Source organism: Schistocerca serialis, chromosome 5 (assembly GCF_023864345.2).
Source record: "Schistocerca serialis cubense isolate TAMUIC-IGC-003099 chromosome 5, iqSchSeri2.2, whole genome shotgun sequence".
NCBI lineage: Eukaryota > Metazoa > Arthropoda > Insecta > Orthoptera > Acrididae > Schistocerca > Schistocerca serialis.
In genome coordinates, this window is record NC_064642.1 from 203,280,188 (window position 1) to 203,298,554 (window position 18,367).

The 18,367-nt window shown below is 37.3% G+C and overlaps 1 protein-coding gene across 1 annotated transcript in view; it reads right to left on the minus strand.

Annotated features, from left to right (window-relative positions):
- Positions 1–18,367, minus strand: part of LOC126481479 (aldehyde dehydrogenase 1A1-like) — a 112,012-nt gene that overhangs the window by 28,741 nt on the left and 64,904 nt on the right. Inside the window, exons 4-6 of the mRNA XM_050105258.1 lie at positions 17,364–17,529; positions 15,688–15,878; positions 3,316–3,429 (exon numbers count right to left, since the gene is read on the minus strand). Of these exons, the coding sequence (XP_049961215.1) occupies positions 3,316–3,429; positions 15,688–15,878; positions 17,364–17,529 (471 nt within the window). The remainder of the gene's footprint in view (positions 1–3,315; positions 3,430–15,687; positions 15,879–17,363; positions 17,530–18,367) is intronic.

An 18,367-nucleotide genomic window follows, 5' to 3' on the forward strand; every position in this document is an offset into this window, starting at 1 on the left:
TTCTCAGAGGATCTTGTCATTATGGATGAATTGGAACAAAAACTACATCTCATCTATTCTAATCATGGCACTCCTCCACACATTGCACAGCCAGTGAAGCAGCTGCTGCAGAGGCATTTTGGCAATTCTGTAACTATCAGCCATCATTAAGCCATATAGTGGAGCAACATGCCTTTTGGGAGAAAATCATGAGTGTAGTTCTCCCTTGATTTCAACTATTCACAGTGCCAACACAGCAAGGCCATGTTGTCTAATGACACAAGGCCAAATCAGTTAATCATCCAGACCAGGCCTGCTCAAACTAGACATTTCATCTAGTGGCTACCTGCTCAGTATATAGACAGTGAGCAGGTGGAGTAGGCCATCTTGGCTGCATAAAATAACCTATTGGTTCACTGCAGTGACAGCTGGTACTGTGAATATGGATTCAGCTGAAAAGAGACCACGTTGTAGTGCAAACAGCTTGCAACAAGGGTCCCAGTGGAAAGGGCAGTGGCTTTTTGTTCAAATTAGAGAACTTGATGAATGTTTAGTATGTGGACATTCTGTTATAGCAGAAAACTATAACATTGACTGACATACAAAGTAAATTGTAGTGACATATATAACAGTGTTCAGGAGAAAAACATTTTCAACTAACTGCATTGTTAAAAGACTCTGTCAGTGATGATTTAACCTCTCTTACTTCAATTAAATTGACACTGACTACTAATATTATTAGAAATATATTACAATTTTATTTACTTGGCAATTTTATTTCTAGGAATCTGAAGCTGCAGACGAGGTGCAGTCTGGGTGAGCTTTAAAATTGCTTACTTAATTGCTTAGGAGTTTCAACCATTCTCCACAGGGCCATTTGTAATAGAATACCTTGACAATACCAGTGAATCCACATGACCTCTTAGTAAACTACATTTTAATGCAATTCATCTGCCTCATTGTAAAATTGCATGATTTATAGGAGACCTTAGTGCAGATGTTGAATGTCACTAATGTTGAGGGGGCAAGAATTCATTGCATATTCTATCTGCCTTGATGAGAGTACAACATTACTGATATAGCACAATTGGGTATTATTATCTGAGGAATGGATATAAATCTGAATATCACAAAACATCTAGATTTAATGGCCATAAGAGATACATGTACCGGTGCAAATATATTTCATGCTGTTGAACACGGTCTTGAGAATATCAATCTGCCCTCGAATCGCTGGTTTCTGTCACCACTGATGTTGTCCAAAATATGGCTGGCTATAATGTGGGATTTGTGGAACTTCTAAAAACTAAGTTGAAGCAAGAACAGAAGTTTCACTCAGTACATTATGTAATTGTTGAAGAAGCACTTTGACTTGGTTACGAATGTCATTGTTAGGATTGTAAATTTCATGTGATCTGCAAAATTGAATTGCAGACAGTTTCAAGAGTTAATGGGTTTACTGGAATCTGATTTCAATAAGAAACCCTGTTACTGACTGATAAGATGGCTAAGTAGAGGTAAAACCCTCGAATACTTACTCCTTTTGCTTGAGCAGGTAAATCGTTTTATAAATATGAAAGGAAGGTTTGTTCCTGAGCTTTCTGACCCTCGTACTGACATAATAAGTCATTTGAATACTACTGACATAATGAGTCATTTGAATACTCTCAGTGCTTGCCCTGTCAAATGTTTTTACAAAGATTTTAGGGAGAGGATTTTAATTTGCTCACTGTGTGACAAGCTCGCCCATATTTTATGTAAGTGGCCAGCCAATAACAATTTCCCGTGACATTCTTGTTGCTATGTTTCCCCTTTCCTTAGGTTTTACTTTCTTATGTAGCATTTTCCTTCTTTTCCTGCTTTCTTTGAGTGTGTGCTTTAGTTTTCTTAGGTCTGTCCACATTTGTTCCTTTTAATGTGTGTCAGGGCGCTGATGACCTCGATGTTGAGCGCCCATAAGCCCCAACACACCACCACCACCTCTTTACAAGTACAAGGTGAATTAATTGTATCTCTGTTTTCTAAAATTAGTACAGTGCAAATGAAATTGAAGATACAGAGAAATCAATTCCACGGCTGTAATTTCATGCATTTTCTGAATGTGAAGAAATTCAGAGCTAATATTAATAATGACCTTATGAGTCATTTCCTTCAGTCTCTCAATAATTTAGATGTACCATTGACAAAAAGATTCAAGGATTTGAGAGCACTTGAGCCAGGTATTGATATTTTCATGTCACAATGTATGGCTGACATCAGACTAGTGTCTGCAAAAGGACTATTAAAATTAATAGATCTGCAATGTGAATGCTTTATTAAGGAGAAGTTTATAATGGTGAATGGCATCATTCAGTTTTATTCCTGCCTTCCCCAGGATAGATTTTTCTCAAATACATCCAAAACTATAATGTGTAATGTTTGGTTCTACATATATATGTGAACAATTTTTTTAAGCCTTAAAGCTTTGCAAATAGAAACATCAGTATCAAATTACAGATTGCCATCTGAGGGGTGTTCTTCAACTGAAATCCATTAATAGTATTTGACCAGACATTCTCTCACTTACAGGAAAACATGGCAAATGTACATAATATTATACATAAATGAAAAATAACAATATCTCCCTTTTTCTGTGTAATGTAAATACATTGTAAATAATAACACAGTATTAGATTTAATCTGCCACCTCTGAATTCCAATCATGTCCAGTTATTACACACTACTCATAATGCCTGCCTGCCCAGTTAAGCTCTCTCACTTTGCCTTTCTACATAATGACATATGCTTGCTGGTACACTGACTGCATTTACATCAGGCCTGCCTGGCTGCATTGGCTTGGGTAAATGGGTGCCCAGCAGACCACCTCTGATCCACACTGTTGCCCCTGCAACTACTAAAATGACTGCTGCCCCTCTTTAGGAACCACAGATTGGTCTGACCTTTCCACAGATACCCCTCAGTTGTAGTGGCATCTACAGTATGTCTATCTGTATTGTTGGAGCACACAAGCTACCCTACCTTGGTGAGGCCCAACGTTCATGGGGGAAAAACCTCCATATTAAAATTTGTTTTCTGATATAGTGTATTTGTTTTTGTTTGATTTAGTAACAATTAAAATTACTAGCACTGTATAACATGCCAAAAACATTCATGTAAAGGTACAGATACACATTTTACATTACTAAACCTACTTCAAATTAACTACTTATTACAAATAAGGCATTTCTAAATGACCAAATGCACAAAAATCTGCATGTTTCCAGTAACAGACTGTCAATGTTCCTACGATTTTTTAAACTTCAAGAACAAACTTATTATAGCATTAAAAATTCTTACCGGAACAGAGCCCGTGAATGACACTTTTGAAATATCAGGATGCGATGCAACAGCAGCTCCTGCAGTTGGCCCATACCCTGGGACAACATTGACAACTCCAGCAGGAAAACCAGCCTACAAAAGAAATTCTGGTTGACAAAAGCTGATTTGATTTGGTTTTTTATTTGGTCCTGCTGAGTACATGTTTTAAAAGTAGAATACAGGTGCTATAGAATGAATCAAGTGAACCAATATAGTATTACATCAGGATTTTACATATTGTATGTGCATTATTTTACCTACTTTTAAAGAACAGCGGAATGCATCCAAAAATTACAACCTGCAATTTACTGCCAAAGTTTAAGTGACTGCTAAAAAGGAGAAGAAATGCAAGTATAATTTTTATCCCAATGAGATAAATAAATAAATAACATGTTTAGAATCATAAGCTAAATTAAAATCTGTTATATTCTTGATGTAAGTAAATGTATAACTTTTTCCTTTTAAGAGTGTGTTCTTACCTAAGTGGTTTCCTCTGTTTTTACTCCAAGGGGTGCCTTGTAACTTTTGAATACCTGTACATTATTAATTTCGTTTTTTATATTGATGGGAAGCTTATTGTACACATTTATGCCTTATTCTCAACTCCCTGATATACATTCCTGAGAGTTGCAGAGCTTTAGTGGAAATTTTTTCCCTGTCCTTTTCATGGCTGTGGATGTCACAATTTCAAGAATTCCCTGTTGTTGACAACAAACATTGGTTATTGAATCTATTGCCCTGTAATTGTGAATATCATGAGGAACATGAAGAGACCTCTGCAGGATATTCTGCTAGGGACCCAGTATCTCACTGCTCATTTTTGTAATTTGAAAACTTTTTCAACTCCTGCAGCATTTCTACAGAAAATTAGACCACAGGTGATTACAGAATGGAAAAATGCAAAATATGGCAACAGTACTATTTCTCTGTCAGCAAAGTGAGAAATGGCTCTCAGAGCAAGGCATGCTAAGATTAATTTCTTGAGGAGCTGATAAATTTGTTCATTTCATCTTAACTGACTGTCTGCCTGGATGCCCAGAAATTTTGCATGGGTAGTTTCATTAATTTCCTGCTTGTTAATATTCATTTTAGAAACTTGAACTTTTGTTATGTGCTGTCTCAAACTGTATAATGAAAACTGAAAAAAATTGTGTCAGGCTATTTGCTGTGTCTATCTGTATATTTGTTTAGTGACTTTCTGGGCTGTATCCTTCATTGTGAAGTTGGGCATTTGAGCAGAATATTTTTGTCAGCATAAATCACAATTTTTGCTCTGTTATTAACTGAAATTAATAGGACATTAACATTGATCAAGAAAATCAATGGCCCAAGAATTGAGCATGGCAGAACTCCGTATTTTACATCTCTCTAGTCTCAGTTTATTGTTACACCTGCCTCCATTAATCAAACTCTGTTTCCTGTTGTGTAAGTAAGATTCTAGCCAAGTCAGAGGTTCCCCTTTGATGCCTACCATTGTGTGGAAACTTTTTAAGTAGTGTTATTATCTACACAGTCTACTGCCTTAGCAAGGTAACAGAAGATCCCCATTGGATACCATCTGAAATTTAATTCACCTGCAGTTACTTCTGTTACACTAAATATAGCTCTCCCTGTGGAGAATTCCTTATGGAAGCCAAAGTGTGTAGGTGTAACTAAGCTATTTTTTGCAGAGTGGCTATAAATCCTATCACACATTGTTCTCTCAAGTAGCTTTAACAAGACATAGCAGAGAGATGGGCTGATATTTGGATATTACATGCCTCTCTCTATTTTTGTGGATTAGTATCGCTACCACATGTTAAATTCTATCCAGAAATATCCCAATTTTCATTGACTGGTTGCAAAAGTAGCACAATGTTATCTATTTTCTCAAATGATAAAAGAGAATTTCCAGATTTTACAATCAGTTATCTTGAAACTGTGTAATAGTCTCTGGAGCCACTTGGCTTTATGAAAGTCTCTACCATTGCAGCCATACTAGTCTTCATAAATGAACTATTAGTTGTAAAATGATTGGATTGTATTTATTGGCCATGTTATCTATGGGACTGATGATCCTGTAGTTTAGTTCCTTTCTCTCCAAACAAACCCACCAACCTGTTGTCTGCTAAAGCATCTTTTGCATAAGATTTTGTACAAGCCAGGTTATAAGTACACCTCTGAAAGTGATCTCTAGGCATACTTAATTAAGGTTGCAAAAATACACTCTATACATTAAGTATTTGTATTACACACTTCATAAATTTAAATGTTCTTCAGTAGAGTAAAAGCAGTCATGCTGTAAATACAACTTTAGATATTTTCTGCAGGCATATATATAACAGAGAGAAACCTTCCACGTGGGAAAAATATATCTAAAAACAAAGATGATGTGACTTACCAAACAAAAGTGCTGGCATGTCGATAGACACACAAACAAACACAAACATACACACAAAATTCAAGCTTTTGTAACCAACAGTTGCTTTGTCAGGAAAGAGGGAAGGAGAGGGAAAGACGAAAGGATGTGGGTTTTAAGGGAGAGGGTAAGGAGTCATTCCAATCCCGGGAGCGGAGAGACTTACCTTAGGGGTAAAAAAGGACAGGTATACACTCGCTCGCACACACACACACACACACACACACATATCCATCAGCACATACACAGACACAAGCAGACATTTGTCTAACTTGGGTTGGTAAACAACGATGTGCACAAAGGTTAGGTGGTTGTGTTGCCACCTAAACACGTTAAAGGGAAAATACGAAAAAACTGCGTGTAAATGTATTAAAGGAGTGGTTTTGTGGTGGCAGATTATGAAAATGAGGCTAACAGTTGTCTGACAAAGAAATAATGACGTTAAAACCTGTGGGAAGCGGCTAAAAATGATCAGTGATGTGGGAAAAACGTAAATGGAAATAAAGCCAAAGTTATTAGAACTAGCCGAAATGGTTGTTTAATAGGTGAAAGGAACTGTTTGTGAACTGGAAACAGTGGATTTTATAGCAGCGGTAGTTTTGAAAGTGGAAAAAAAATTTTTTTAGTTTAGTTTGGAAGTGGGTTACTTATTATTGAGTATATATAGGCGGGATAAAATTGTATTGTAGATTACGGTAAAAAGGAGAAGGTGAATACAAAGTGAAACTACTTGCAAAAATTGAAAGAGAAAGTAAGATAACAGAAAAGATTTCAAAATGCAACAGTGACAATAACAAATGTAATTGTTGGGTTCAAATTAATGATATGAATATAACAGAGGGAAACATTCCACGTGGGAAAAATATATCTAAAAACAAAGATGATGTGACTTACCAAACAAAATCACTGGCATGTCAATAGACACACAAACAAACACAAACATACACATGAAATTCAAGCTTTTGCAACCAACGGTTGCTTCGTCAGGAAAGAGGTAAAGACGAAAGGATGTGGGTTTTAAGGGAGAGGGTAAGTAGTCATTCCAATCCCGGGAGCGGAAAGACTTACCTTAGGGGGAAAAGAGGACAGGTATACACTCACTTGCACACACACGCACACACACACACACACACACACACACACACACACACACACACACACACACACATATCCATCCGCACATACACAGACACAAGCAGACATTTGTCTGTATATAAGCTGATTATTCAGTGCCCAGCAGCTAAGCTGTTTTGTGACAGTGTTTACTGACTCCTGTAATTGTGGTAGCTGGAAACAGGGGCCACAGAAAGAGGACAGTGTCTGACAGTTTCCCAATTGGCACAACCAATAGATTTGCCTTGCTACCACAGTTAAGTATGGAAGAGGCTCCAGTAGAAGAAGATGTAGTTAAGATGCAACAGAATGTCACTAGGAAACCAACTGTTTCAAAAAAAGTAGAAAGTAAGAGGAAAGTTCTGTTGCTAGGTAGCAGCCATGGAAGAGGTGTGGGCCCGATTTTGCAGGAAAAATTAGGTGACAGGTACCAGGTCACAAACTTTTTCAAGCCAAGTACAAGTCTTAGCCAGGTGGTAGAGGATATAGGTTCCTTGTGCAAGGGATTCACAAAGCAGGATCATGTGATGATAGTGGGTGAAGTGGGAAACAGTATTGATAGGGATTAGGGCTACAGCATTGAGTGTGACCTGGTGAAAATAGCCTCAGCAACGACCCATACCAATGTTGGGCTGGTGCCTGCTTTCGTGCAGCATGATCAGCCCCAGTTAAACTGCTCTGTCAGGAGGGTAAATAAGGAGTTGGATCAGTTGCGTAGGGCGGCCACTCTATCAGACATTGGATTGGTTCCTGTTGAGGCTATTGATAGGGGGGATTTCACAAGGCATGGCCTACATCTCAATAGGAAAGGGAAGGGTAAACTGGCAGGGTTGTTAGTGAAATCCATAAGGGAAGACACTAGTACTCATGGATGTACCTCTTTTTTAGACTAATATCAGGGTCCGATGAGAAGTTCAAGCAGGCAGTTGCTAAAGAGGTCCAAAACTCACAAAGTTCTCACAACAGGAAAGTAAATAATAATGTTACCATATTTAACCAAAATATTGGTGGATTAAAGAAAAAAGTAGATTCTCACAAAAGTAAAGTAAAAAATAATTTTACCATTTTTCACCAAAATATTCCGGGATTGAAGAATAAAGTAGATGAGCTCCTGGTTTGTTTAGATGACATTGTATCTGATAATGTAATAGATATACTATGCCTGTCTGAGTATCACATTGTGTCTGATATGGAAAGGGTAAATATCAGTGGTTACAAACTAGCTGCACATATGAGTAGAGAGAATAAGGTGGGAGTAGGAGTTGCCATATATGTCAGAAGTTATCACTGTGTAGAAAGCTTAGATACAAAAAGGTTTTGTCTTGGAGCAACATATAGAAGCATGTGCCTGTCAACTTAAACTGAAGGAGGGCCTTTTTATAATTGTAACAGTATATAGGTCCCCTTCAGGAAACTCTCATTTATTCCTGGAAAACTTGGATGCCTTGTCTTGTTGTGCTATCTGTCAGATAGGGGAAAGCAAATTATTATTTGTGGGGACTTCAATATTGATTCACTGAAAGAGTGTTCGGTTCTTTCAATTTGACATTTGTCATTAACTTTCCTACTCGGGTGGTAAAGGACAGCAGCACATTGGTAGATAACACATTAATAGACCAAGATAGGTTTAATAACATAAATTCTTGTCCTGTTGAGAATGGGCTTTCTGATCATGATGCTCAGCTAGTTACAGTATATGACATAGCTCCATTCAGTAATTCAAAACTACCCTCCAAAGTTGTGTGTTCGATTAATGACTCAACAATTAGAAATTTCAGATAAAATCTTCAGCAGTTAGACTGGGATGAGGTGTACAAGGAACCTGATGCTAATTTAAAATATAACTTATTTCATGATACGCTTGTAAGAGAATTTGAAAACTGTTTCCCCAAGAAAGTAGTTAAATCTAATTATAAGAAACCATGCAAAAAGCCTTGGCTTACTAAAAGAATAAATGTGGTGTCACCGCCAGACACCACACTTGCTAGGTGGTAGCCTTTAAATCGGCCGCGGCCCGTTAGTATACGTTGGACCCGCGTGTCGCTACTCTCAGTGATTGCAGACCGAGCGCCGCCACATGGCAGGTCTAGAGAGACTTCGTAGCACTCACCCCGGTTGTACAGCCGACTTTGCTAGCGATGGTTCACTGACAAATTACGCTCTCATTTGCCGAGACGATAGTTAGCATAGCCTTCAGCTACGTCATTTGCTACGACCTAGCAAGGCGCCATTACCAGTTACTATTGATGCTGTAAAACATGTACCGTCAAGAGCGATGTTCACCAATTATGAATTAAAGTTAAGTATTCCAGTAGTTATGTACGTTCTTTGCTACTATAAATTCCTTGTCCTGTTCCAGACCTCACGCCGGCCTGCGTGAACTTAAACGCGTGCCTTCCGGCTTCCTCATAGTGGATTGGCTGTCTTGTCAATCCACAAGAATAAAAATATCTTGTAACCATAAAAGGGAACTGTATCTAACAACAAGAAAGAGTAATGACCCAGAAACAGCCAAATATTATAAAAACAACTGCGCTACATTAAGAAAGGGTATTAAAAAGTCCAGAAGCATGTGCATCATGTCTGAGATTAATACCTCTGATAACAAAATCAAAACAATTTGGAATATTATTACAAGGAAGGCAGGGCAACCAAGAGTACAGGATGACGGCATCACCATCAAAGAGAATGGAAACTTGATAAACAACAAGCCGGAATTCAAAAACATTTTGAACAATCATTTTTTAAATGTTGTAGAGAAAATAGGATCTAAATGTTCGTTAGAAGAAGGAAGGTAGTTAATGGAAGAGGCCTTACCCACACCATTTGATACAATTGAAATTCCACCCACCTCTCCTTCTGAAATTAGGAAGATAATAAACTCTCTCAAGAATAAAAGCTCACATGGAATTGATGGCATTTCCAGCAGGATAATAAAAGCTTGTTCCCAAGAAATAAGTGGGATTCTTAACCACATATGTAATAGCTCTCTGAAGCAGGGTATTTTCCCAGATAGACTGAAGTATGCCATTGTTATTAACAATCCGAATGAATTCAAAAGTAATAGCAGTGTACATGGCTATGACACTAGGAGAAAGGATGATCTTCACTATGCAAGGTTACGTCTAACTTTGGCTCAGAAGGGGGTAAATTATGCTGCTACAAAAGTCTTTGGTCACTTACCTAATAGCATCAAAAGTCTGACAGATAGCCATATAGCATTTAAAAGGAAATTAAAAGAATTTCTTAATGGCAACTCCTTCTACTCATTAGATGAATTTTTGGATATAATAATTGGGTAATTTCCCAACCCCGACAAAAAAAATTAATAATATTGAGTGTCATGTAATATTTTGTCTAATGTAATATCTTGTATAGGCACCTTTTATTAACCTGACACCTTCCACATCCTTACGAAGTGTCGTATTCATGATCTATGGAACAAGTACTAATCTAATCTAATCTTCATTGTTGTCTCCTTTTAGTAGGAATGTTGTGACTTTTGCAAATACGATTGTTTTATGTGCATCCACATTTAAGTTGAGTTCATTTATGCACAGTAGGTACAGAAGGGGCCCATTACTTATCCTTGGGACGCACCGTATTTAATTTGTTTATAGTCTGGCAAGTGTTCATAGACAATTTATTGGGTGATATTTCTGTGCTTGATGCACACTGCCTGCTTACGATTGCTCAGGAAGGAACTGATCCAGTTGTTGGAAAGACATCAAATACAAGTCTTTCAAACTTTAACAGAAGGATCTTATAGTCCACCTTGCTTTTGACAAGTCAATAAATACTCCTATTGATTCCTGTTTCTTGTTCATCAGGCTTAATATGGAATTGCTGCACTCATTTGTCATTAACCTCTTATTTCTGTATCCATGTTTTTCATCGCAAGGGATATTGTTTTTATTTACAAATTTCATAAGTTTGTCATACATAACTTCCCCTAATACTTTTGAAATGCAGGAGGAAACTGTGATGGGTCTGTAGTTATTTGCATTATCTTTCTCACCTTTTTTATATACTGGAATGGCTTTAGGTGTTTTCAATATGTCAGAGAAAGTGCATGCCTGAAGTGGGCAGTCGCATAGGTGTGTAAAAATTTCAGTTATGTTTGATGCGTTTTCCTTTACGATTGTTGTGGGGACACTATCAATGCCTCCAGAGTTGGAATTTTTTTGTCCTTTTATTGCATTAGCTACTTCATCTTGCCCTCTATAAGCACTAACTCTCTATAAGCACTTATTTTATAGTCATGTTATCAGTAGCACCTGTTAAAAAATTGTTGAATATGTTGACTACTTTTAAGGGGTTTTTTTTATTTTTTGTTATAGTGTTATATTTTTGAAGGATGGTCTGTGTTCACCAGATTCTCTTTTTCTAACACTCCATATAATATTCGCTTTATTAGCTGAATTATAAATATATTCAGCATTATGCATTATTACTGTTGCTCTTATTACCTTCCTTAGTATTCTGGAGTATTTTTATAGTATACATGTATTTCAAGTGAGGAATTTTTTGATTTATATATTTCATGAAGTAGAATCTTTTAGCATAAAACCCTTATTACCGCTGTGAGCGATTTGCTTGTTCTAGAATTCCTCCTTTATGGTTACAATTTTTGGTGAGAATGTAGTCTGAAAGAAATTGGTCAATGTATCAATGAAAGTGTTGAATTTTTCTTTTATAACATTAATTTTTTAAACCAGTGACCATTTTTGTTTCTGTAGTAAACTGTTCAAGTAGCTTACATTATCCTAATTATACCTTCTGCATATGATTCTTAAAAGACATGTTAATAATACTGCCTTTCATTTCTAAGTTTATTATTTGAGCAAGATAGTCAATAAAAACTGCATTGAAAACCTTTAGTGAAGTGTTATGTAAACTTTTCTTCACTAGAAATTGATCTAAATCTGTTTCACAAATTTCTGTTACTCAGATATCAGCTTTTACTTCAGCCATTCAATTACAGGGTGTTGCAAGGTTCAAAGGCCTCTCTGTTTCTACTATTCATGAGGAAATCAATATTGAAGTCGCCACATATTATCATCTCACAATCCATTTTATTTACTTTTATTCAGCAGGGACTCCATTTTGTTAAAAAAAAAAGTTCAAAACTTCCAGACGTTAATTGGTAAACTGCAGCAAAAACCTGGTTGAATTGAGTAATTTTTATAGCTGCATTTTCATAATCCTTTTCAACATTTGTTCTAGTGAAGTCAGGTGAGGTAGTAAAATTTATATTTTCCTTTATGTAAATTGTGAGCTCACCCTGCTCATTGTTTTTCCTGCAGAAGTAGGAAGAGAAAATGAATTTATTTATTTTGACATTCTGAATTAATTTTGGGTTAAGTCATGTTCAGAAATGCATAACAATGAGATATCTTTTAGTTCACAAGGTAACAGCACATTAATTTTGTTGATCTTATGAAGCAGGGATTGCACATTATGGTGATAAATTTTTAGATCAGGTGCATTCACGATTTAGTAGTTAGGAGTCATATTTGCAGCATCACACACTTTTAGTTTAAATTAGGATGGTGAGTTGTGTTGCTTTTCATTCTTCTTTCTTGTTCATTTTACTTTCCTCAGTGTTGTCAGTAGGACATGCAGAAAGCTGATGGATTGTTTTGTTCCTTAAAAGTCTTTCATTCATTATTTCACTGACAAGATCATAAACAAACCTTTCCCCTTCATAGTTTAAATGCATTCCATGCTTTGTGTGCAGATTTTGATGCAGCTTGCATCACACTTGGTATATTGTGAAAACAGTTTCCTTATTTTAAAGTCTGTTTTCTGAATTTCTTTGTTTACACACGAACTACTGCATTTTTGCATTTGTTAGCTTCTAGTGAATACTGCTGAGTTTTCATACAAACCTCTGCCTCATTTTTTGTCACATAATTCAGTCCCATTATACAGATGATAAAGTCATTTTCCTGCATTAATTTTGTCTGTAAGTTAGTGCCTACAACATTTTTACACCCCATACATTTTTATTTGCACTTTTCTAAGATCAGTGCACTAAGATAGGCCATCTAGTACTCAGCAGACATTACAGAAGTTCTCCTATGACACTTGCAGGACTAGCACTCTTGGAAGAAAGGATATTGTGAAGACACAGCTTAGCCACAGCGTGGTAAATTTTTCCATAGTGAAATTTTTGCTCTGCGGTGAAGTTGTGCTGATTCGAAGTTTGGAAAGTAGGAAATGAGGTAATGGTGGAAGTAAAGCTGAGAGGAAAGGTTATAAGCCATGCTTGGATAGATCAGTTGGTAGAGGACTTGCCCAGAAAAGGCAAAGGTCCAGAGTTTGAGTCTCACTTTTGCAGAAAGTTTTACTCTATCAGGAAGTTTCAAATCAGTGTACCCGCCTCCACAAAGTGAAAGTTTCATTCTGAAAACATCCACCAAGCTGTGACTACATAATATCCATTACTCCAGTATTCCATTATACTGGTAGTGCTAGTCACGCAGTTTTGCAGGAGAACCCCTATGAAGTTTGGAAGACAGAAGATAAGGTACTGGCTGAAGTCAAGCCATGAGGATGGGCCATGCACTGTGCTTGGGTAGCTCAGCTGGTAGAGCACTTGCCCATGAAAAGCGAAGGTCCAGAGTTCCAAGTTTTGGTCTGACACACAGTTTTAATCTACCAGTGCACAGAATGAAAATTTCTGTTCTGGAAACATTCACCAGGCTGTGGCTAAGCCACATCTCCTCAATATTCTTTCTTCTATGAGTGTTAGTCCTGCAAGTTCTGCAGAAGAAATGCTGTGAAGTTTGGAAGATAGGATATAAGGTACTGTGAGGATGGGTCATGAGTTGTACTTGGGTAGCCTCATCGGTGGAGCAATTGTCTGTGGAAGTTGAAGGTTCCAAGTTTGAGTCTTGGTCTGCCATACAGTTTTCATCTGCCAGGAAGTTTCAGCTGTATCACATTAAACATTGAACAACTCTATCACATTAAACATAAATCTACAGATTATATAGCAAACACAGTTTCTTATGGATGAGTAATGACTGTCAGCTGTCATGGAATGAACACAATGAAGGTACTGGAAATAAAACACCATCAGCATGTTATGTCCTTAGGCTCTTATTGTCACTGTGTGATAGTCAGTATCTTGTGATGAAATACCGTTCCTAAGTAGACCCAATTCTTAGCTATGAGATTTCTTACTGGGAATCAAGTGCGCTAAATATGGGCACATTTTTCAAACTGCTGAAATGGGCTAAATGAACAATGAGAAAGTAGTAGTCGAGCTCATTTTAAAGAAATATTAAAAAAAAATTATATCCTAACTATGCAATGTGAGTTCATCTACCAGTCTGTTGTTTATATATGGAAGAAAGCATTAGCAAGTACGTCACAAATGGTTCTACCATTGGTCATGGAACAAGAACCAATTATCGAGTAACTTGAAACAGCATTTTCTGTCTGGTGTTGCTCCAGGAGATGAAAGTGATAACTATAACACAACTATTTAAAATGACAGTCGAGTGTAGGTTGTAGTCCATTCTACACAAATTAAGATTAGTTAGAGAACAGAGTATGAGTTCATGAAAAATAATGACAGCTAAATAATTTCTCTGACACAATATTATACAAACGCAACATAATGCTTTTTACAGGAAATTCATACACCCAAGATGGCACAAAATTCTGAGACAGGTCCAATATCCTTGTAAAAGAGACCTACAGATAAATAAAACTACTACTACTATCAATACTAATGTCTTACCATTCTTCTAAGCTCAATTTCTCACTCATCATGAAGAAATACTGCTTATTTTTTCAGACAGCAGATGGGAAGACATGAAGATGTAACAGAGAAATAGCAGCATGGGCATAGTCCTCAATTCAACTGCAGGTTTGTGTAGTGTGTGCTGCTGATAATGGTTGAGTGACTAAATTAACAGCCTACAACTTCTTTTCAGTTAGGAAGCTAATGTGTTCCAAGCCTGTACAAACACTACCATTGTATGCTAGATACAACTGAATGAAGCAATGCATTTGTTAAGGCAGTGGCCTCAGATTCAAAAGGATTGAGGATCATGCTCTGTCCAGCAATTCTAAGATAGGTTTCCCATGGAATTCCTATATCACTTCAGAGAAATACCAAGATGGTTACTTCAACAAGATCATGGCTGACCTCCTGACCTCTTCTCATTAAACACATATGTATAGATTCATATGTGTGTGTTTATGACTAATGTTTTTCGTTTGCATTAAGTAGGCAAATTCTGTTTCATTGTAAAAATATTCTTGTATGAAGAAATTACTAATACTACCACTAGCCACTGTTTTGTGAAAGGAATTGTTCCTGCAGCCACTAAGTGATTTAAGGAAATTACAGAAAATAAAAATAAGGATAGCTACCTCCATATTTGAACTTCAGATTTCCTGAATACAAGTCCCGTGCTTAATCATTGTACATATCAGTCAGTTTCAGTTCTTCATTCTCACTCTATATTAAAATATGGGGATGAGCTGGTTGTTTGGAGTTGGAGTTATTCTATCACAATTTCGCTCTGCTATGACATCAGAAATATTTCAACTGGTTGTGTTTAGTGAAGCTTAAATACCTTAACTGACATATTTCCTCTGTAGCAAACAGTCTCCTAATCTAACTGCATGTCCTCATGTTGCAAGTCTACTGCTTCAATGAGGCTGTAGATAATACTGGGAGTTTTACTCTGAGAGTGACACCATAATCTTTATAAATTTCTCCAATCTATGATAGTGTGTAGATACTTGCAGTCATTGTAGATATTTTCTGTTATTCTGTACAAGTCTCAAAAAAGGCTTACAGAAGAAACCACACTCACTTCTTTGCACAGAGCTGCAATATATAAGGCATTGAGAGGTGTATCTTCAGCAGGCTTCAGTACTGCAGTGCATCCAGTAGCAAAAGCTGGAGCTAATTTCTGTACAGCTGACACGACAGGAGCATTCCATGGTATTATCTGCCCAACCACTCCAACAGGCTCTTTCTTTGTGTAGGTGAAGTAAGGGCCATCTGAAATTTAAAAGACTTTAGCTGTCTTATTTTATTTTATCTATGTCCTTTAAGTTAATTCATATGCAGTACTAGCTGATATGAGTAACATCATTACAACTATTATCAGTGTCTGGTCAGATGATAAACATTAATTGGTGAGGCTTTTATGGCCACATCTTGGCGCATTGCCTGTCAGCATTCATCTTGGGATCTCAATTGATGGTTATTTAGTGGTTTCTGTTGTTTCACCAACACAAGTGGCTAGCATTGTCGAAGGTTCACACTCTGTTCCACCACCAGCAGTTGTGGGAGATTCTTTGACAGTGCTAGTCATATTTTAGAAAGAAGCATAGATAAGAAAGAGGGAAGAGGAAAAACAAAAACGCAAATAGCAGCCAAGATTCTCTAATCCCTGGATCAAAAGGACTGCACAACACATAAAGCTTTGATAGAAACAGCAACAGTAAAGCTCAGGACGTTTTAAAGTCAGCAACAATAGCCATTCTTACTTTCAACCCTTTTCTTTCATGTCTCTCTCCTTTTTCCAGGTACAGAGCTAGTTTTTCTTCTTCCATCACATGATGAGTAGTCAGAGATCTAATTATCACAGCATAAAATAAGATTACATGTCTGCAGTCACAGTACACATCCAAATCCACATGCTGCAGTACCATAGCATGGTACTAAAGTACCGTATCATGTGGTAATTTCTTTTGCAACTGAAACAGAACAATGCTGCAATCATCAGTGCTGAGTTGGTGGAAGGGTACAGCTACACTCCACCATAATGATTAGATGGTACAGACACTTCAGTGAGACCAAAGAAGTTTGAAAGGTAAAGCAGAGCTGGGAATCACAGAAGAAGCAGAAGCCCAGGTGCTCAAAAACAAGCATATAACAATCGAGGCAATAGGGGAAAAAGTGAAAACAACTCGTGGATTAGATGTCAGCATTTCACATGAGATTACAAACATGACAATGGTCACTGTCCACTTTGTTCTGTGATAGCTCATTCCCATTCAAAGAGCCCAGTAAACCATGGCAGAAGCAGAAATGTTCCAGTTGTGTCAGATCAAGCCAGATAACTTCTTTTGCCACCTAACCACCATGTATAATTGCTAAATGTTTCATTGTGACCCCACGGAAAAGAAGCAAAGCAAGCAGTGGGAACTTGTTGGTTCACTCCCACCAAAGAAGGCAAAGACCATACCATCTTCAGGGGAGGCGATGCTGAGACATTTCTGGGATGACCATAGTGTGGTTCGATTGGAGTATCTCTCTCTCTCTCTCTCTCTCTCTCTCTCTCTCTCTCTCTCTCTCTCTCTCACACACACACACACACACACACACACACACACACAGCTATAATTGCAACAAATAAATCATCCACAAAATTTCATTATCTATTACAGTCAAAACATAGCCAATTACTTATGCTTATGGGCTATTAAGCTGGTATGCTGCTATCATTTGCTACTGTGGTTAAGATATGAAGCTCATTACCTGCAGGAATGGTGTAGCCATGGATTTTGTCAGCCCAGCCAGCAAGGTAACGCAAACAGTTGGCAGAAAATTTGATTTCACCATATGAATCTGGAAATATCTTCCCTCCTTCAATGCTCTGCAGTACAGCCAAATAGTGAATATCTCTTTCTAATAAGTCTGCTAGCTAGAAACAGAATAAAAAACATAAAAATCTAGATTAAATGCTTACCATAAATTTGTGTGTTTCCATGTCCAAATTAAGGAAACATAGAAATCTGAAGTAAAATAAAAACTGTATTGATTCTTGTTTTTCACAACAATGATAAACACACTGTCTTCAGTTCCTTGGTGATATCAGAGATTGTATTCCACTACAGATGCATGACAGCTTGACAGCTTAATAAGAAGAGGTGTTTCATACAAAATCTGATAACGCAACAGGACAAGTAAGACTGCCACATATCACAAATTCATTTCTGCTCGCTCCCTCTCTCTCTCTCTCTCTCTCTCTCTCTCTCTCTTTCTCCCTCCTTCTCTCTCTCTCTCCCCCCCTTTTCTTCTTTTCTACTGGAAAATATATGTTCACCTGTGTGTGTGTGTGTGTGTGTGTGTGTGTGTGTGTGTGTGTGTGCACTATCAAAGACATCACAAATTTCACTTAGTTTTTAAGTAACATATTCCCCTTTATTATAAACAGAAAAGAAAATTTCATTTACCACTAAATTATTAATAATTATTTTTCCCAGTCATTATATCAGAAGTAACAAAATTCCATTAAATTTACACTATTTCATCAAATTTAAGTAGGCCCCTGGTAGCTGAGTGGTCAGCATGACAGAATGTCAATCCTAAGGGCCCGCGTTTGATTCTCGGCTGGGTCGGAGATTTTCTCCACTCAGGGACTGGGTGTTGTGTTGTCCTAATCATCATCATTTCATCCCCATTGATGCACAAGTCACCGAAGTGGCGTCAAATTGAAAGACTTGCACCCAGCGAACAGTCTAGCCGATGGGAGGCCCTAG